This window comes from Carassius carassius, chromosome 15, assembly GCF_963082965.1.
Source record: "Carassius carassius chromosome 15, fCarCar2.1, whole genome shotgun sequence".
In the NCBI taxonomy this organism is placed as follows: Eukaryota; Metazoa; Chordata; class Actinopteri; order Cypriniformes; family Cyprinidae; genus Carassius; species Carassius carassius.
The window spans coordinates 29,237,052-29,259,842 of NC_081769.1; the positions used below are offsets into that span (position 1 = coordinate 29,237,052).

Consider the following 22,791-nt stretch of genomic DNA (forward strand, 5'->3'; position numbering starts at 1 on the left):
ACACACACACACACACACACACACACACACACACACACACACACACACACACACACACACACACCACACCACACACCACACACCACACACACACAGGTGCTGGTCATATAATTAGAATATCATTAAAAAGTTGATTTCACTAATTCCATTCAAAAAGTGAAACCTGTATATTATATTCATTCACTACAAACAGACCGATATATTTCAAATGTTTATGTCTTTTAATTTTGATGATTATAACTGACAACTAAGGAAAATCCCAAATTCAGCATCTCAGAAAATTAGAATATTGTGAAAAGGTTCAATATTGAAGACACCTGGTGCCACACTCTAATCAGCTAATTAACTCAAAACACATGCAAAGCCTTTAAATGGTCTCTCAGTCTAGTTCTGTAGGCTACACAATCATGGGGAAGAATGCTGACTTGACAGTTGTCCAAAAGACGACCACTTACACCTTGCAGAAGGAGGGTAAGACACAAAAGGTAATTGAAAAAGAGCCTAGTTGTTCACAGAGCTCTGTGTCCAAGCATATTAATAAAGAGGTGAAGGGAAGGAAAAGATGTGGTAGAAAAAAAGTGTACAAGCAATAGGGATAACCGCACCCTGGAGAGGATTGTGAAACAAAACCCATTCAAAAATGTGGGGGAGATTCACAAAGAGTGGACTGCAGCTGGAGTCAGTGCTTCAAGAACCACTACGCACAGACGTATGCAAGACATGGGTTTCAGCAAGCCACTCTTGAACAACAGACAGCGTCAGAAGTGTCTAAAGACAAAAAGGACTGGACTGCTGCGGAGTGGTCCAAAGTTATGTTCTCTGTTGAAAGTAAATTTTGCATTTCCTTTGGAAATCAGGATCACACCGCCACACCTTGCTGCAATAATTCAGGCAAAAGGAGCCCCAACTAAGTATTGAGTGCTGCACATGCTCATACTTTTCATGTTCATACTTTTCAGTTGGCCAGGATTTCTAAAAATCCTTTCTTTGTATTGGTCTTAATTTATATTCTAATATTCTGAGATACAGAATTTGGGATTTTCCTTAGTTGTCAGTTATAATCATCAAAATTAAAAGAAATTAACATTTGAAATATATCAGTCTGTGTGTAATGAATGAATATAATATACAGGTTTCACTTTTTGAATGGAATTAGTGAAATAAATAAACTTTTTGATGATGTTCTAATTATATGACCAGAACCTATATATACACACATACACTACAAGCCTGAATGACTGAAAGCCATGTTACAGTATATGAATGACCACAATGATAAAACATGGCATTTGCATTACATTACCTTTCAAAATACTATGGTATTGACATGATAAATTAATTTGTTTATTTTGTAGTGAAGAGACCAGACCAAAGAATTAAAAACCATAAGAGACCTGATTCTGTCCCAGGTAACAACAATTTATTAGTATTCATTGTTCTTTATACATCGCTGTAACATTATATTCCGGTGAAGTAGATGAAGGATTTGTTGCACTTCTCGTCTGCGACTCTGAAAGGACGTTTGCGTTCCTCTCGTTGTGTGCACAGTCAATCTAGACACCGAAAAAAACAAAAAACCAGACAAAAAACGGCTGGGACAGGACACGTGAGAAGAAGAGACTTTCTCTGCTGGAGTCCGTTACATACGACCCTGTGCACGATCGCTGAGACTTTTCCTCTCCACAGTAGCAGCAAGCTCTTTATAAACGATTCATTTACTCTATAATCTAAAAGACAAATAAACAAAATATATACTGTACTGCTACTGCTAATGAGGCCTGAAGAACCTGGCTTGAAACTAGATTAATAAAGTGCGAGAAGCAACCCACCAATCCACACACTGTATATTTGTTTATATATTTATATATATAGGAACAAATCTACTATTTTAACATTAATTTACAGGGTTTATACAATATATTAGTAACAGCTGAGATATCAGCACGAAAAAAGATCACTGTCACACTTAACAGCAATATATATCATTATATATATATTTGTTTATGATATATATATATATATATATATATATATATATATATATATATCATATACATAAATATAATATTGTCATTATATTGATGAAAAACAACATCTCAGGCTTTTCAAATGATACCCAGAAAAGATATTAATCTGTCAAGACATAAAAGGTCTCTCACAAAGAGAAACGGGGAAAAACAAAAGTGCCCTGTGTGGATTATTTGAGGTCACAGGACAGGAATTTGCATATTCCACAAATCTATTTTCTGTATACACATTATACACATTTCTGCCTACGAACAGTAAAAGTCGGCCCTTTCAAAGCGAAGGGGCAGATGTTAGCCACACTCACACGTAAAACCCACTGAACAGAACATTACGACTATGGGGTTTCCGATTATGTGCTTGGACATGGTGTGCTATGATGATGAGCTACAGAAAGACACAAATTTTACGACACTTGAATATTTCGCCTCAAAAGAAAATACGGATGTGTTCTCGTTTTCTCCCGGATGCCACCGCCGTCCGTCGAAGTCCCAAAAATGCATATTCTTCCTCTGAGAGCAAGGGAATGTGTTTTCAGTTGTTTGCTTTTCTTTTTGAATCCGCATCCATCCAGTAGTGACAACCTATTGGCTAACATCATCTCTTTAACAAACTTCTGGTGCGTTGGCTCAGGTAAACTGGACTATGGCAGTTCTCGGGCAGCCCAAACCCCATGCCGTCACTACCACCATCATCCTCATCATTTCCACTCGATGTTAAAAGTGCTCCGGGAGAGGGGGTGTCCTGTTGGTTATTGACGCTGTACACGGCTTGAACAAAACACACACATACTAAACAGCACAAAGAAGAGCTCTGTATTAAATGCAGGAGTAACATACAGTAAGCGCGGTAACAGTAGCATCCGTTATGGGCTTCCTGGGAGCCGCGGTGATGTGCAGTAAGGTTTGGGATCTGCCTCGTGTCCATTTCCTCTCTCCAACTAATGACAAAAAGGTACCTCCATGTGAGCTGCTACTCGAATGACCAGATCTCAATATCCTGCACGAAGAAATCCTCCTTCATGGAGAGCATGGGATTCCCGAAGGTTTTGCATGAATGACTCCTGCCGTGATAAAGATCCCCGTCCAGCCAAAGCCCGAATTCACCACTGAAGGAGAAGAAAAGGGTCTCTGATCAAAAATTCAGACTCTTGTAAGACATGAAGGGAATGTTTTTTATAATAAAACTAATGTAAATATGCTTAAGAACTATGCAAAGCGCTACAGTAGTAATAGGATACAAATCCTTTATATCTTCCATGATCTGAAATGTCACTCTGCAATTAATAATGCAACATAAACCACAGTTTAAAAGTTTTGATTAGTTTAAAAAAAAATTATTAAAGATGAAATAAATTTTTTTAAATAATTTATAACCTTTTATAAAATTCTATAATTTGTTATTAATTTAATATTGTCGAATAATTTTATCGCGATTAATCGCATCCAAAACAAAAACAAAAGTTTGTTTACATAATATATGTGTGTGCGTACTGTGTATATTTATTATGTATAAATAAATACACACCAATAAATATACACACAAATATTTAAGAAAATTTTTTACATTTCTATATTTAATATAATATAAATTACATGAAATATATACATGTACATATTTTTTATCAATATTTTAAATTAGGTTAAAGGAAATGGCAAAAAGGTGTGGCAAACTATTAATCAATTGATAAAGAAAGAATCTAAATCATGTACTAAATGTTCAGAATTAAATCATGAAGGAAGAATACTTAATAAACCTAATGAAATAATAGATACTTTTAATAATCATTTTGTTGACTCAGTTCAAAGATTGACTGATAAATTTGGTATCAGACATAGAGAACCTAACTCTGTTAACTCAGCTGAAACGGCTTTTTACTTAACAACAGTATCAGAGAATAAGATTCAGAATGTTATAAAAACCTTGAAAAACTCATACACTAAAGATATAGACGGTTTAAATTGTAGTTTTTTTAAAAATAACTGTAAAAAATTTTTAGTACCAATCACACACCTTGTGAACTTATCAATTAAGAAATCAATTTTTCCGAACTGCTGGAAAACTGGGATAGTTACCCCAGTTTTCAAAGCAGGTGATCCACTAAACGTAGCACATTATAGGCCAATCTCAATTTTGTCAGCTGTATCTAAAATAACAGAAAAAGTAGTAACTGAACAAATTGTAAATTTTTTAGAGACACAAAATAATTTATTGTGCCCTATGCAATTTGGGTTTCGTAAACAGCACTCTACGGAAACTGCTGTATGTTATCTCATTGAGCAAGTGCGATTAAAGTTAGATAAGGGTGGGGATGTGGGTGCGGTGTTTCTTGATTTGCAAAAAGCATTTGACACTTTAAACCATAATATTTTATTATCTAAATTAACACATTTAAATTTTTCTGTGCAAACAATGAAATTGATTGAGTCTTATCTTACATCAAGGAAACAATGCACCCGGATTAAAACATGTATATCTTCAACAAGACACTGTTTAACAGGGGTACCTCAGGGGTCCATACTAGGACCTCTACTTTTTAGTTTGTACCTGAATGATCTTCCAGATGTTTGTTCTAATGCATTTATTCAAATGTATGCAGACAATACTGTGATTTATGTACATGCTAAAACAAACGAACAGGTATCACAAAAACTATCTGCTGTTACGACCAAAATCACTTCATGGTCCCAAGCAGGAAAATCTACTCTTAGACCTTTACATAGTTTATACAAACGTGCTATAAAAGTGTTTGATAAGAAACCTGACATACATCATCATTGTCTTATAATTCAAAAACAATCTCTTTACTTTTAAAAACTTTGTAATATTTCACGATTGTAGTTTAATGTATAAAATTGTGAATGATCTTGCACCTCCACCTTTAAAGATGTTTGTTTCATTGCCTAATGACAGCATAAGACAGACAAGAGCCTCGTTAAGAGGTGACTGTGAAGCGCATTTTAGAAAAACTGATTTTGGACGATCAGCTTTTTCTGTAAAAGCTGTTAACAATTGGAATAGTTTACCAACTGATATTAGACAGTGTACAAACTTTGTGCAGTTTAAATTACATTTGAAAATATTTTTAAAAGTAAGTCAGGTTTGTGATCATTGATTATACAAGGTAATGACTTTTGAATATGTTTTTATACTTCTTGTATTCTACCGTGTTTAATTTGTATGTTATTGATAATTTGGTGTACTCCTGCCCAGGGACAGCAGATGAAATTTAGCTCTGTAGCTAATTCTGGGGTAATACTTAATTGTCCATTGTCCCGGTCAAATAAAGAATAAATAACATTTTCAAAATATATACTGTATGCATGTGTATTTATACATAAATATACACCGTACACACAGATATTATGTAAATAAAAATTTATTTTGGATGTGACTAATCTTTTTACAGCACAAAAATAAATCTATTTCCAATAAATGCTGTTCTTATGAACTTTCTATGCAAAGAATTGTGAAAAGAATTCTCAGTTTCTACAAAAATATAAAGCTGCGCAACTACTTAAACATTTATAATAATATAAAATCTTTCTTGAGCATCAGATCAGCATATTGAATGATTTCTGAAGGATTGTGTGACACTGAAGAAGTAATGATGTAATAATTTTTCACAATATTCCTGTTCAAATGTTGAACAAAAGCAGCCTAGGTAAGCATAACAGAAAAAAACAGTTACCAACTGTACCAGCTCCAAACTTTTGAATGGTAGTGTAAAAATGCACTGCATTCTCTAATGTATTATGTACTTAGTACTGTTATGGAAAAAGGCTTTGATAAAGAAACTTGCTGATCAAGTTTGTTAAACCGTCAGCATTTTTATAACTAGCTACCTAAAAAAAAACAATTCACATTCGGTATAAACAGCACAGACACAATAGACTCTCTTGCCCCTTCAGCACTGAGATTTGTAGTTAAAAAAACTAGCATGTTAAGTTTGTGCAACGAGACAATGAGCTTGCAATGTGCTGGCCAAACTTTCATACTCATTTGTATTTGACACAAATATCTCTAATGAAATCAGCATTCAAAATATTAACATTTATTATTAAGGCCCGAGTTACTGACCTTCCTCCACCAAATGCTAAAGAGTCCATGTCTCCTTTAATGAAGAACAGATTATCACCAGTCCATTTGTACGCCTGCCAGTGAGAAAAAAACAACAACAGCAAGAAAAATCAATAAATCCTTTTTTTGCACATGAAAGTCATGAAAATACCAAATGAAAGACAACCAGAATTAATTTCAAACTGACATCTTATTCTGCCTGTAATAAAAAGGAACACAAACCTCAAACTCTGGATAGAAGGTGAACAGGAAAGTCTCTCCTGTGCCGTAGAAACCCTCACTGACTTTGAAGGGTTCTGATGCCAAAGCCCCAAATATCTACACAAATACAGAGAGCAGATCTGATTAGGAAACCGGTCACTGTTTCTGGTCACATGACCTATGAGAACGCTTGGCTTTTTCTTGTATTTTTTAACACTGTGTCAAGGTCTTGTGAGAGAAGAGTGTGACCTGTCCATCGCTGTCTTTGATGATCATCAGCATGGGTGAGTCCTGGTCCTGCATGGCCCGGTACAGCGTCTTAATGCTCATGCCATGTTTAGACGTGCTGAAGGCCAGATTCCAGGGGTAACCGACAGTTCTGGGAGGAAGATGCTTCGCCAGCTGAGTGAAAAAACAGGGAATAAGTGTGGTAGGTGTGCAATAAATGATTATAATGCATGACGTAGAGGCAAAGAACCTTATTATCATTAAATGAAACTATTACAAGATTTTTTGTTTACTGAAAAATAAATTCTAATTACTGGTAGCACTTTATTTTACAGTCCTGTTCCCCATGTACATACTTTGTACTTATTATAGTAATTACAAAAACTATGTAATAACTAGGTACTAACCCTGAACCTACCCCTAAACCTAATCCTACCCTATGTAGTTACCTTGTATTACCAGAACTTTCTTCGATAAATACACTGTAAGTACACTATAAGTACATGTTAGTACACGTACTGTAAAATAAAGTGCAACCTAATTACTAAATATAAAAGCTAAACTAAATAAAAACGAGACATGTTAACTTGGCAACTAAAGTTTAAGCTACAGCACTAAATCTGGAAATCAATAAAAGATAAACTGAACAAAATCAAAGAACCTAAATATTAACATAAACAAAAATAACAAATAACAAAAATGACAAAATGGTACTATTTTATTTTTATCTAATATTTATATATTCTCAATATCTGAACATGTTCTGCTATTATATAAATTAACATTTTAAAGGTGCCATGTGCAAAAATTGAGCTAAAAATATTAAAAAAAAAATGACCTACACGCATCAAATGTATGAGAAGAAATAAGGGCGATGATGTCATTAAAAAAAATTTAAAGTTATAGTGCTGCAGAGATATCAACCTCAATTAGCAGTAGCATTACTAGCCCCGGCACGACAGGTGTCGTAATACCAGTTTCGGCCATGGGAGGCGGTATGCGGGCAACATAACCACCAGCCAACCTGCAATACACGAATAACTCGCACGGCTTGTGGGCGTACCTGAACCTGATGTCAATCATGTGGAAAGTACAGCCCACTACTTCATTTCAGTTGAGTTCAGGGAAGAGAGCGGAAGGATGACTTAAGCCCTTGGCAAGAGACCACCACCTGCTACAGGGAAACAACCGCGCTCGGAATCATAAATCAAATCCGATAAGAAAAGGAGCCGAACCAGAGTAAACATCGGCACTGCTATCAATCGCTGGAGACAACTGATGGACCTGAAAGAAATGAGGTTCGACTCCGAACTTGCAACATTTCTTTTGGATTGGTAAGTTAGAATGTTAGTATTTCGCTCGAAGTTTGTTTTATATGTTTGTGTATTTTTTTTCGGGAAGTTATAACATAGAAATGTATCGAAGGCTGTTCTATAAACGTGCTAATGTTAGCGATGGCTAACCGTAGCTGCGTTTGATAATTAGCTAGCTATAACTTACCCATTTTTTTATATCATAAGTAACCTGCTCTGTCTAGTCTGTTGGTCTCCGTGTCCTCTTTGCTTCGTGGTTTTTCTGTACGTGAGAAAATTGATGTGTGGCGTGAAAGCGTGTGAAAAGAGTCAATTGCGTGTGTCTCACGGTGAATGCTTGAGAGTTGGCAGCTCTGGTTACGTTGGTTGGTGCTAGCTTGGTCAACATCAGCTGTCTGATGTTGACCAATGATGTTGACAGAATGCTGTCTGTCAAATTAATTTAATTCCAATAATGTGTATATACAACTCAATGTAATATGAACAAAACGAATAGGAACATATTCACTGGTAAAGGTGAAGGGGAGTAGCTTGAAGATGTCATGTTTCAAAATCACTTGACATCACCCAACGTTCCTCTGGAGGCAAAACGTCCTCTTATAGCAGCGGTTCTCATTTCCAGTCCTTGCACCCCACTGCTCTGCATATTTTGCACGTTTCTCTTTGTTAACACACCTGATTCAGATAATCAGCTCGTTAGAAATGAACTCCGTGCATGAACTGTTTTTCAAATGTTCATTGCTCCCTACTCTCTGAGCAGGGGAAATCTGTTGAAGTTTACCTCACATCGAAACATTCATTCACTGATTTGTGCTGTGCAGCGTCTTTAAACATGGACAACTGTGACATCATATACCTCTGTAAATCAATACAATTTAAATTCACGTCTTCAATGCACTTTGATTGGAACATATAGCTACGTTCACTTCGAACTGGAATCATGGCTGAATATCCTGTGATGTCCACTTCGCAGGGCACTTATGTTCGAATAGAACAAATGTCTGATGCTCTAAGAGAAACGTTCAAAATGTGCAGAGCAGTGGGGCGCGAGGACTGCAATTGAGAACCGCTGTCTTATAGGCTTCGGCTATGCTCTAGGGTTGTTGTGAAGGTAGGGGCGGAGCATAGAGACTATGCTGTTTCTCGTTTGTTACTCTAGAGTAGACCAATTCACTTTATTGAGGCATACTGCCCCCATCTGGTATGGAATGTGGACTATGACTTGATTTTTTTGCCAGATATGACAGATGGCACCTTTAAAATAAATGTTAATTTCAAAATATTAATAAAAACTGTAATAGTATATAAGTAATACTAAACTGAGACTGCTGTGGACACCTATCTTTAGATTATCCTGCTTATTCTATGGTCAATTGCCAGCATGGACAAACTTTCATTGATATTTGCAGCATAAAATCTGACTGAACAGATATAAAAATAAGTTAGATCTAAACTTAAAAAGTAAACTAAAGTATCATGATAAAATTACATTTATGTAACTACTTTAATAACGTTACCACCTTGTTGGTAAGAAAATAAGAAAAAAAATTTGTAGCTTTTTGTAGCAAAGCTATTTTATTGATAAAAGTTGTGAGACAGCACTGACAAGTTTCTGTGCTCTTGAATGTTTTGAGTACTTTCTGATGTAATCTGTAAATAACAATAAAGTAATAAATAAAAGGTGGAAAAAAGGAGAACATGACTGAACGAATAAAAGCCGTATGCAGGAACAGTGCATCAGAAAGGGCAAAACATTAAAGAGCCCAATTACAGTAGCATTGAACTTTTCACATCAGTAGACACAGAGAAGCTTAACACACACATATACACATATATACACACACACACACACACACACACACACACACACACACACACAGCTGTGCGTTTCGTTGAAACATGTTCCTGTGCAGTGTTCTCTGTGTCCTCCGGCAGGTCCAGGCTTTCCCAGCGTTTGGGGAGCATTACATTACTCTGCGTAATGACACAGGTTTATTTGATTTACCCACAAAATGGGCCTACTTCTGAATAAAGGGTTCTGCAAGAGGCCACCTCAGGTGATCCATTCACAGAGCGCTGATGCGTTTGTAAGGCAGGCACCCGCAGGGCGCAATGACTTAAACCTCATAACTGCACAAAACCTCTGAAGCTTCACTATAAAACACTTCACAAATGGCACTCTAAGATCAGATCAAAAGATCAGGACGTTGCGTACAAATATTATGACAACGTCTCTGACAACTGCAGAATTTATTAAATAACAGTCAGAAAGCGTATGGACGCTGTCATGCTATCTTTCTGGATGAGAGCTGAACAAAATACTTAAATCCTAGTCCTATGGAATACAGAACTGATTTTAGAAATTTTAGGGTTACAACAGGGGTGATGCACTCAAAGCAACAACTTTGTAACTCATCTACCCATAAAGAGTGCATATTTGTATTTTTCTTACATGGAAAAGAGAAAGCAGAAACATTCTGCACAAATTTATGGAAGAAAGAAAATAATATCAGTTTCAAATGACATGTGGGTGAGTAATCATTTAATGGGTCAAGATCTGTCACCATCACTTTTCAAATCATTCCTATACCCTTGGTCATAACATGACGAGTGTGAAAAAATCTTTCTGTTAAACATGTCTGAGATCATCCTACGGCTGAACAGTGAGGAGGGCCACCTATTTTTGGACCAGCAGATCGATGAAACCCTAAAGCCCAGAGCAGTGGGCAGATTTATTTCACTGCCGTACCACTGAACGCTTACCTTCTCGATCTGCTCGGCCTCCAGAAGGTCACTGGGTTCGTTCAGGTTGGGCTTGAAAGTCTCTGGCTCCAGGCTTGCGGAGAAGGACGTGCCATGTTTGGAGTTCACGTCCTCCTTCGTGGTGATCTAAAGACAGAAGAAGCCATTAGCAAACTACGTAGTGATATTGCCACCTAAACCTGAGACTATAACAAAGCATGACTGTAGATCTTCCCTGAAATTTACCCATGAACTCTTGCAGCAGAGATTTGGTATTCAAAACATTTGTCGAAGTGAGGTTGCATAGATTTAACATGTTAATTCAACACAAGCGGAGTTAACTTTTCTCTAGTGGAATTAACCTAAGGGGACAAACCAACCTGAGAAAATCTCATCTCACAGGAAATGTTTTGGCAAGGCAATATGGGATGCTGTATTCATAAAAATACTTGTTTTGCATTCTTTCCCAAAACCAGTCAGTTTTCCTATTCAGCCTATTATGTTAATAATTAAGCTTGTTCTGACAACACAGTTAATGGTAACATTAATAAACGTATTTTTATGAGATGAAGGATTCCTGTTGCTCAAACGATATGCGATATGTGCTAGCAACACAAGGTCATGGGTTCAATTCCTAGAGAATGGATAAACTATATGCAGTGCAAGTTGCATTGGATAAAAGTGTCTGCTAAATGCACTAAACGTAATGCAAGGACATTTTTGTTCACTTTCATAAGCATTTATGTTCTGAGTTGGATTGTCGCTTGTAGAATCTGGTTTCTGAAGCATAACGAGTTGAGAAGCACTTCTCTAAAGCCTGTTACATCAGAACTAGTGGTGTTATTTTACAATGTAGTGCCACAGACAGTTAACATTCCCTCTCCCGGTTACACCGGCCGTGCTTCAATTACATCAATTGTTTACAACAAATAACCAGACAGCAGTCAGTGCAGGTCTCGACCCAAACACCCGCCTCAACCCCGGATTATTCTGGACATGGAAATACAACCCACTTTCGCTAGCATGGCTTTCAGAAAATTCCTAATTTCAATGATAAAACTGTTTATTAAAAATGTTCTCCCCCATTCAAACGTTTACAGTTGAACGAGACTTTTAAAATGTTTTTAAAAGAGGTCTCGTGCCCACCAAGGCTACATTGATTTGATCAAAAATACAGTAAAAATTGTTATATTGTGAAATATTATTAAAATTAAAAATACCTATTTTCTATTTGAATATATTTTGAAGTATAATTTATTCCTGTGATGCAAAGCTGATTTTCCAGCATTATTACGTCAGTCTTTATTGTCATTTGATACTTCAGAAATTATTCTAATATGTTAATTTATAAAAGTTAAAAACAGTTTACAGAAATTATTAGTTTTCTGCACAAAATTTTATTGTCAAGTGTAAACTTGCCATCCACAGCAGGGCAAATGCAATCTACAAAACCTACAGCTACATCTTCAGGGTTCTACAGAATTTGTGCACCTGGAGGCGTTTGCATAGGGAGCGCAGATCTTCACTGTTTAACGCATCGATCCGGTGGTGGTACTCAGTCCATGACACTACCTGCTCCAAAGACAGGGGGACACAACCACACCGCTGAGCAGGACGACAAAGATGAGGCCAAAATATGGACAAGAATGTGCAGTTTGGGACTCTTTTAATACAATATGTTAACTGCTATGAGATATGTAAGAGATGGGTATAAGATTGAAAGCCTAGATCACGTCATTGTAAATGTGAAACTGCTGTACAAATGTGAGCAGACAACACAGCGAGCGTCTTGCATGAGTGTGTGAATTGTTTTGCATGAAGCTCTTCAGACAAATATGCAAACCATATTCATAACAGCTAACATAAGCCATAACAGAGCCACATAGAAATTACAAACACTCAATGTCCACCTCCAGAACTAAATATTCTGGTCATTACTTACGTATGGAAGCATATGGGTAGCAATATTCAATTTGGGATGTAATATGCAAAATGACAATGCAATATGTAAAATGACAATGCATTTCTGTATTTACATTTACCAATACATTTGTGCAACGTTTGGTTCAAAATGAAAATGAAATTACATCATTTTCATTTGCCATTTTATACACCAGTTTTAATATGTAAAATGAATACTAATGTTAACGCTTTATAAGTTGCAAAATTAAAATGAAAATGTATTACAGAAATGATTATACTTGGCTGAATGTCACTTCACTTCACTTTTCACTAATTAGATGTCTAACATGTTCAAGCAAAAACTGGCAAAATTATCATTTAAATGCTATTTTTCTTAAATGCATTAATACTCACAGTCAAGACACTTACGATTGCATTTTCATTCAATGTCCCGCAATGAATGTAACAAAATTCAATGTGCACATTCCGAGCCGATCACGTGTCCACCCCCTCGCGCCACGTCAATCACTGCGTGAACGAATTATGTGCCGAGCTACATCTGATTCAAATATTATGCTAATTAACAGTGAGCGGTGGTTTCAGACATTACAGTGTCACACTCGCACTGACTCTTATTCTGCCTGAAAGAATGAAAAGACCGAGCTGAAGGTTGAGCGATTCGACCAATCAGATGAAAGCAGCGTTTCAGCTCCGCCCACAGGTGCGAATGAAATATTGAAGCCATAAACCGAAATGATCAAAACGTACACGGCCAACTGTCTTGTCCATGTTCTCTCACTTGAATCCTCTTCTTGAGATTTGAGTCTCTTGACCTTCTGCAAGCCCTGCCTTGTTCACGCAGTGATTGACGTGGCGGGAGGCGGCGGACACGTGATTGGCTCGGGATGCATTTTCAATGTGCACATTGAATTTTGCTACATTCATTGCGGGACATTGAATGAAAATGCAATCGTAAGTGTCTTGACTGTGAGTGATGATGCATTTAAGAAAAATAGCATTTAAATGATAATTTTGCCACAGTTTTTGCTTGAATATGTTAGACATATCTAATCATTTCTGTAATACATTTTAATTTTAATTTTCCAACTTATAAAGCGTTAAAATTTGTATTCATTTTACATATTAAAACTGGTGTATGAAATGGCAAATGAAAATTATGCAATTTAATTTTCATTTTGTACCAAACGTTGCACAAATGTATTGGAAAATGTAAATGTAAATACAGAAATGCATTGTCATTTTACATATTGCATTGTCATTTTGCATATTACATCCCAAATTGAATATTGCTACCCATATGCTTCCATACTTACTAACCCTCAATCTTCCAAATCAGAAAGATCAGAAAGCCCTAACCAGCCTGTTTATTTAACCAGCCTGTCATGTAGACCATCTTACAATCAAAGTTATAGCTCAATCAAAAAGCAAGAAAAATGCCATCTGCTGACCTTGAAATTTTTATTGCATTTATTCTCATGTAAATATAAACCCTTATCTACCACACATATGTTAACAGCTTGTTGGTTGCCACACCTATGTTTGAGAACACATTTAACACATGACCTTTGAACACACATACAAAAGTTCACCAAAAAATTTAAGTTTTGTCAATTCACCCATGCTCAGTACATATCAATTCTGCATTTCTTTCTTCCAAGGAAACTCAATACTCAAGCTAATTCTTTTCAGCATATTGAAAGTGAATGGGTACTAGGGACTTCAAGCCCCAAAATTACAAATTTGCAGTAAAAGTATTACAAAAGTGTGTACAACACAACACAGTAAAAGTCTTCTGAATCCATACCTTCATGTAATAACCACAAGTCGTTCATTTGAACGCTACATTGAGTTGAAACAACAACTACGTTCACTTTATGTTCTCTTTAGTGTTTAAATCTGTTTGGTTTGGAATTTGGAATGTAATGACGGAGTAAATTATGTTTTTTTTTTTAAAAAAAAGGGAAATGACCAAGCCAGAGGCTATACTACTCCAAGACGGTAAATAAAAGTTTTAGCCGATAAGTTGCCACTTTACAGCCCTCAATAATGTAACGTTACAAGGAAGAAGGTAAACTAGAGCACTCATAAAAAATGCATCTCGTCTTAGGTGAGACATCCGCTGATTCACACACAAGCTCCAGAATCACAGCATCAGCAGACTGTATCTCACTTACTGTTTTACTTCAAAAGCAGCAACACAAACCCTTAGACAGCCCGTGTCAATCAACACAGCCAGACATTATACGCTAATATTTCAACAGCCCGCTCACACATTACGCTTTAGCGAACGCATTCACTCAACACTTGCGTTTACATACATAAGTGTACTTAGGAGTCAGAGGTTTTCCTTCCTTCACCCGTTTGGAGAACATTATTTCACTGTCTGTGTGTCACATTCAGCCTTACTTCCACCGACCGACAACATGCCATATTCAGACGTAAATCCGACGGCAAGACAATGACGGACACTTATGTGGGCCAAAGGTATCCGACCAAATGGAAGAATTCGGTCTCTGATTGGCTCTGTCAAAATGCGTCACGCCTCCTGTACAGAAGGATTTCAGCGCTTTTAAAGGAACATACGCGACTAAAGGCAACCTCTACATTTTGATCAATAATGCTTGCGAACGAGTATAATAAACTGTTTTTGAAAGTAGAGCAACTAAACATATTTCAAATGTCACTAACCATGAACACTAAATAACCTAGTGAGCCGCCTACCTAGACAGCATTTTAAGCATGATGCCCACATTAGTAGTCTGTTCACTATATTTTGAGAAACAACAAAGTAACTTGAGGCAATAATAGTACCCGATCTCTGATTATCATATTATTACTTACTAACAGTAAGAAAATTCATTTAGTACATGCTTTAGTAGTTTAAAAGGACTTAAACAGGAGAAACTGTAACACTTTTCACATTTTCTTCAGTAACTCACAAACTACTTTAAATCTACCTGACATATTTTAAGTATAACAAATATACTTATGTCCAACAATAATAACGCAGATACAATATTTACACTAAAAAAAAAAATCAGAGTATTATAATTGCCACAGGCAATTTTAACACTTTAAAAATTTTACTAATCCATGTAAATCAAATAAGAGCACACCTCAAAGTAAAAATTTAAATGCCTAATTGAAAATGTTAACTTTTGAATGACACAAATTCTTTTTGGTGTCAGGCATACTGTTTAAAGTAAATAAAATGGTGAGAAAATTAGTGACAATACTTATTTTCATGCAACAAATATATAGTGAAAAGTGAAAAAAGCTTAAAAGTATGCCTCTCTTTTTTGCTTTAATGGCATCAGCACCTGATAATCCATGCTATCCCAGATTGGTCTGCCTCTCTGTGCATCTCTGTTAAAGAAGCCTTCAAGTAGATATTTTAAAGAAACAATGTTCATTAAATTAATTAATGTCCCAAACCGGTTAACGTTTAACAGTCAAACAATGTTTATATTCAAAGGCATCACAATTTCAGACTCAGAGAAAAATATAGGACATTCAAAATGCAACTTTTATGCCTAAAAATCCATTTTACAAAGTAAAATTACTATATAAACTACACCTAATTGCTCTTAAGAGGTAGCTTGACTGAGCATGTGCTTAACAATTGTCATCAGATTGTTTAGTGTTACAGTCGATCCCCTGCGTATCCTGGGGGTCACAATATCCAATTGAGTTCATGACTCATGCCACCTCTGCGGCCATGATCAGAGAAAGTTAATTTTACTTATTCATATCAAAAGATCATGTGGCTTTGCAAAGGTCCTCCAGTTCCCTAATAACAAATCAGTCTATTTTGTTCCCTACATCATTAATTTAAAGTCAAATTTAAATGCCGCCGCAGTCGTAGTATCGATTTCTCAGTGCCACAGATTGGTTTCAATGCAGCAACCAGAACACAAAAGCATGCAGGGAAATATCAGACGGTATTATTCAATCAGTAAAACATTCAAACGGAGCTTTATATAAGACACACCACGCATAATACATCAGGTAACAACACTTGCACCTGTTGGCATGATTTGCCTGTATCTCATCCAGGCATGACATAGTCGGGCTAAACCATGCCTTTTTAGACACGACTGAGGGATTCATGCATGCATAAACTGCATACATGTGCCTCTTTCTTAAAAAAATGAATCAAAATAATAAAACAATTGCACACTCATGCAAAACACTAGCTGCAAGCTCGCAGTGCACAATGCATCTTGGTTTCACCAAAACCACCCAGTCTGTGAAACATTTAGCAAGATTGAATACAGGAGCTCTGACAACAACGTATGGCTGGTGCATGAAGGTGTATGAAGTGTGGGGAACACAAAGACACTTCCAGAAACCTGGAACAAAGAAACAGACAATAAAAGCAAACAGACAGGTGCAAATATAATAAAGAGAAAATATCTTAATCAAATACATTGCATATCAACACAGAATACAGACACAAGCGTAAATCACAGATATGATATCAATTCAAACATGTGAGCTGGATGGGCCGTACAGTACCTCCCACTCCTTAGCTGAATTTTCTACAGTTTGCTGCTCCTCGTTTGCCTCCGAATCCTCGATTTTCTTCACCACGATGAAGCCAGGATCACGGCTGATGCTTCCTACCCCTTCCCCAAAAACATCCGGGCTCCACTGGATGAAGAAAACGTACAGGTGGTCTGACCTAGAGAAAAAATGACAAACACATTGTTACAAATAATATTACATGTCATCTTTTAATTGCTTATGAGCCAGATACAGTAGAATCTGCTGATTTGTTTCATATTTTCTGCTCTGATTTTAAGGAAAAACAAGGAATTCTGTAAAATGGATTTAGACGGTTAAATAGGTTACATTCTTATCTGCAGTGTAAAGAATAATCCAAATATAAAGAATATTTAATTAACAAACATGTCTTATCAAATGTGCTCCATTCTAATAGTAACTATATATATAGGTATAAGGTATCTGTAATAAATTACACAACCATTCAAAAGTTTTAGGTTGGTACATTTTTTATGTTTTGAAAGAAGTCTATTTATGCTCACTAAGGTTGAATTCATTTGATAAAAATATAGTAAAACACTATAATTGTTACAACTGGGTATTTGCTAGTGTAAGAATAAAGCGCTCGAGGAGGGTCTTAATCAAAAAGAGGAGTTTACTGAACATCGAAGGAGATAACAGACAATATACAACACATTAACATCATTACATCACAATACCTTAACTTAATCACGGACGAAGAAGAACTAAACAGACAGGGTATTTAAGCACACAGGAGGGAATGAGGGAACTGGAGACAGGTGAGGATCAATCAATTAACAAAACAAGAAAAGGAAGATGACCAAATAAGGGAACAGAAAGTCCATGAACGTAACAATAATATTATTACAACTTTAAGTGTTCTTTTTAAATACTTTTAAAAATCTAAATTATTTCTGCGATTCAAAGCTGTATTTTCAGCATCATTACTCCAGTCTTCAGAGTCACATGATCCTTCAGAAATCATTTTAATATGCTGCTGTGCTGCTCAAGCAACATTTCAATAGTTATTATATTATAATTGAACATAAAAGCTTAATATTTTTGTAGAAAATGTGATTTTTCTTTCCATTGATATGAAAATATTTTCTAACATGCTAAATGTCTTTCCTGTCTCTTTTTGACCAATCTAATGTGTCCTTGCTGAACCCAACAGTTTGAACAGTAGTGCATGTAGCTTATTTATTTATTTTTTTTAACAGGCAAAGCTGTGGAAAACTCAGTGTGACTTGCATCAGGCAGCGTGAGCTTCAAAACCTCGTCTCTCGGGCCCTGCTCACGCACTATTGTCATGATACTTTACACTGATCATCCGGGTCGCCACCCAACTAGGTCACATAGTCGGGCCCGGCCTCATCTCAGTGACAACAGCAGACAGCAGTCTGGCCACAGGGCTCTGCAGCTCTCCAGCAGTACATCACACAGCATGTCTGGAGCTCTTTTCCTGACTTGTAGACTGTGTCAAAGCTAATCTATTCTGACTCTCTCATTCTGATTTAGCCCAGCGAGTGTTTCCTAAAAAATAACTGTGACTCATTTCATACAGTGATAACAGACAGAATAAGTTCCAGTGGGATGAAGAACACTGAACGCTTTTGTTGATTCAGAGGGTAGATGAAATGAAACAAAGACAGCACTGTTTCAGTACTAGAAAGCTGATTGCATAATGAGACCATATAAAATTGAAATCATTTCTCATTTAAAACTAAACTGACTTCTCACAAAATGACTTCAATTGAATCATGCGGTGTCATTTCATAGAGAAACATGTTTTGAGTGGATCTGACAAAAATATGAATAGGTAACACTTCAGCCCATACTAACACTAATACTAACACTAACACTGATACTAACATTAACACTAACACTAACACTAATCAGGTTACCATGTACATAATTTCTTATTGAAAATGATAATTAGAAATTGAATTATGCTGTGTAATTTCATAGAGAAATGTGTTTTGTGTGAATCTGAAAAAACATGAATAGGTCACATTTCAACCCAAAATAATAATAATGATAATAATAATAAGATGATGTCGACAACAACAAAGAGAATAATAAATCATACATTTTGTAAAAATAAAATGAACAAATAATATAATAAATAATAAAATGACATATTTAGCATAAAGAAAAAAAGGCAAATTAAAAAGCATTTTCATGGAACAAACCACACCTAAAAAACATGGATGGATGTCATTCGACCAACATGTAATTTCAATTTGAGTTTGTGGCTTTTCCAGAATCAAGTGCAAAATAGACTTAATTTTATACAAATAATGGACACCAACATGTCCGCCTCACCTCTCCTGGGGAACAGCAAACCAGTACTCATGCTTGCGATCACGCTGTGCATACTGCTGCATGGAGGCGCTGGCGTTAGACACAAATGTCTTCTTCATGGCCTTGCCAACCCGCAGACACAGAAACTTGTGAGACTTCTGCCTCTCCTTGGACACCATGAGACCTGAAACACAAAAAATAAAAGCCACCATGATCCAAAGAAGAATCTGCAGTTGAAATTTGTCTTGCAAAACCAAGCGGCAACATTCTGATCTGAAAAATGAAGCCTACCCGGAAGTGCGAAAAACTGCAATACATCGAAAATCTGCCAGGGGAAGGTCCCAAAAGGGAGCAAATGTCCATAGCCCCATGTTAAAATGTCAGTTTTCACAGCATAAATTCATGTTTTTACAAGTTGGTCCCATGGACTTTTATTGTATTTTTCGATAGCTTCCGAGTGCCCGACAACTGTGAGGGGGGTGATTTTTTTTCTAACTCGTTAGTTTAGATCGTATTTAGATATAAAATATATGACAATAAGGGTGTGGTTAACTTTGAGTGACAACTTGATTGACAGCTGACAAGGCAGCGCCATGGAGAATGACAACAAGAAGCGCCATTTTTTAATACAGTTGACATATAATACTACTGTTTCTGTATCATGAAATGTAGTTTTAAGAGGTTTTCAGGTGAGAATGTAGTTGTTTAAAGCTCAAATCTGTGGTTTATTTAAAGATTTATGAAAATTTTATCCAATTGATCCAGCGATGACCGGGCGCTTGGCGTTCATGTACCCCGCCTGAAGCAGTCTTTCCTCGGCTAGACCTTCTAAAGTTTGCCGCCAATGCCGCGGACTCTGGCGTCTCTGTAGTGGTTAAACATGAGATATAATTCATCTTGTGTATATCTAATGGGCGATTTTTGGTCTCGTAAATCTATAATTTTTTCCCTGGGCAATCGTTTTGGCTGAGGGGAAGTTTCATAACTTTATAAGCTATTTAACTTTACCGATGTATGGTTAGACTAGAGCGCTGACTTTGTATGTTTAACTGAATTGTTTGCTTTATTTGTATAGCTTCTTATACCTTTTACTTATACTTTTATAATGGCTAATATTGATAAAACTGAAATTTAACAAAAAGAGACTGGGTTGAGTTTTGTCATTTTAAATTTTAATACAACGAAGATGATCTGTAATGTTGTTTACTGCAAAATCTGTTGTTTAGTACAAATGCACATATTGCCTGGACCATAAAATGTTTAATATTTTTATATCATATTTAAAATGAAAAGAGGCAGGTTTGTGTTTTATATTTTGTTTTTTCATAAATAGGCAAACGTTATGTGTAGTTGAATATAATCAATATGTGTTGCCTGAACCACATTTGTGTGGCTATAATGTTTAAGATTTCTTTTAATGAAAATGAAAATAGTTAGTATGGTGTTTTATAACATATTTCGTTGCCTAAAATATACACAGAGATAACCGAATTTGCAGAGCGAGCTGAGTGAAGCGCGCTGCGTCAGAAGGTGGGCGGGGTTAGGATTTCCCAAGATTTTCCAAGATGGCGCAGCCCATACCCCCCATAAACGGCTTCAAACCTTTTTTTTTTTTTTGGCGGTGAAAGGATGCCATTTTTATCGGGACTTTATCAATATTATAATTACAGGTTAAGAATTAAGTCAGCCCACCCAGTTTTGACAGAATATGACATGGTATGACATTCCAAATAGAATTAGGATTTTTAAAGAAATGTTTCAACCAATTTACTTTAAACGTATTATTAAGAGTACAGAAATCGATAAAGTTTAATCCACCCTTTTCATAGTCATTTGTTAGAACAGACTTCTTCACATGATGGGTTCTATTTCTCCATAAGAAATTAAAAAGTAGCTTGTCAATCTCAGTAATATGTTTTTTGTCCACATACAGAGATAGAGCTGGATATATTAACCGTGATAAACCTTCTGCCTTAGACAGTAGGGTTCTGCCTCTGAGGGAGAGATCCTGTAACAGCCACTGGTTCAGCTTTTTTCTGGTTCTTTGAATAATCGGGTTAAAGTTCAATATAAACGGCTTCAAACCCGTTCTTCAGAAAGTCTATGGGTGACGTCACAGACGCTTTGTCCATATTTTTTACAGTCTATGTGCAAAACTGACTAATACATGACCAAGTTTGAATGGCTGCCTATAAAATGTGATGCAATAATGCATCAATCATCTCAAGGCCTGCATTTGAAGCACATTATCTCAAAAAATAGAAATGCAATAATCACTGGAACAAAAACACATGGCTTCAAATGCATTAAACCCTGCCGGGAGCGCATATCCAAAGCTGAAACCAATGCATCTTTTATTAATAACTGATTAGAAGGTCAACACAGTGGGAGATGTAGAAAGAAACACCTTACACCAGTGCTGTAGGAGCCAAAGCCCTTTACACAGCCAATGCAACATTAATCTACTTACACTGCAGAACACAGTAGGAGGGCATTCATTTTCAATTGGCTAATTTGGTGTGTAATTCAGATGACTTCTGAAGTGGGTCCTGAGCTGTGGTAATAACCCCCTGTGATATGTCAGAACAGTTCAATGATCCAAAAAGAATATGTGCCTGGACAGGAGTTGAACTTCATTATATAAATATTACTTTATTGAATAAGCAAAAGAACTTCCTATAGTTTAAAAAGTACATTTTAGAGGGGTCATTTCATAATTTTATTAAGTTTGCAATAAATAAATATATATTTTCCTCTCTCTCTCTCTCTCTCTCTCTATATATATATATATATATATATATTTCCTTATTTAAGATTATACAAATAATATCACTTTTTTTATACATTTCCAAAATCAAGATTATAAAAATAATCTATAATCTATCTTTCTATATATATATATATATATATATATATATATATATATATATATATATATATATAAATATAAGCAGATTTCCATCCCCATTTTCCCACATTAATAATTATTATTATACCTTTATTTAACCAGGAGGTCCCATTGAGATTCAGAATCTCTTTTACAAGAGAGACCTGGCCAAGGTAGCAGCCAAAGCACACAAAATGCATACATAAACACCAAGTTACATTTTCACGTACAAAGAAGAAGTACAAAATGTTAAAAATAAAAATATAAAAACACAATGAGACTCTCAAGAAAAACAAGAACATGTCTCCATCACAACACTCTTTACAGTAGTTTTAAATTCATTTATGGACATAAGGGTTTCTAACTTTAGCTCTTTTTGTAGATTATTCCACCCCCAAGGTGCTAAATAAGAAAAAGCAGTTTTTCCCAATTCGGTTTTAACTCGTGGCACCTTAAAAAGCAACCACTTTGAGGAGCGTAGCTGATAGGTACCAGAGCAAACAGAGAGGAGGTTACAGAGGTACAGTGGAAATTTGCCAAGTATAGCTTTATAAATAAAGA

General features: G+C 36.0%; 1 protein-coding gene across 5 annotated transcripts in view; it reads right to left on the minus strand.

Annotated features, from left to right (window-relative positions):
* Nucleotides 1-1,398: 1,398 nt before the first annotated feature.
* Nucleotides 1,399-22,791, minus strand: part of LOC132158830 (oxidation resistance protein 1-like) — a 158,418-nt gene continuing 137,025 nt past the window's right edge. For 3 of the 5 annotated variants that reach the window (XM_059568416.1, XM_059568415.1, XM_059568418.1), the window contains 8 exons: nucleotides 19,365-19,527; nucleotides 17,031-17,196; nucleotides 12,081-12,161; nucleotides 10,611-10,736; nucleotides 6,556-6,708; nucleotides 6,328-6,423; nucleotides 6,106-6,179; nucleotides 1,399-3,133 (listed from right to left, as the gene is read on the minus strand). In XM_059568416.1, the coding sequence (XP_059424399.1) occupies nucleotides 2,998-3,133; nucleotides 6,106-6,179; nucleotides 6,328-6,423; nucleotides 6,556-6,708; nucleotides 10,611-10,736; nucleotides 12,081-12,161; nucleotides 17,031-17,196; nucleotides 19,365-19,527 (995 nt within the window). In that variant the 3' untranslated portion in view covers nucleotides 1,399-2,997. Of the gene's footprint in view, nucleotides 3,134-6,105; nucleotides 6,180-6,327; nucleotides 6,424-6,555; nucleotides 6,709-10,610; nucleotides 10,737-12,080; nucleotides 12,162-14,830; nucleotides 16,690-17,030; nucleotides 17,197-19,364; nucleotides 19,528-22,791 lie in introns of those variants that run through there. The other 2 variants (XM_059568417.1, XM_059568419.1) reach the window with 2 other exon arrangements.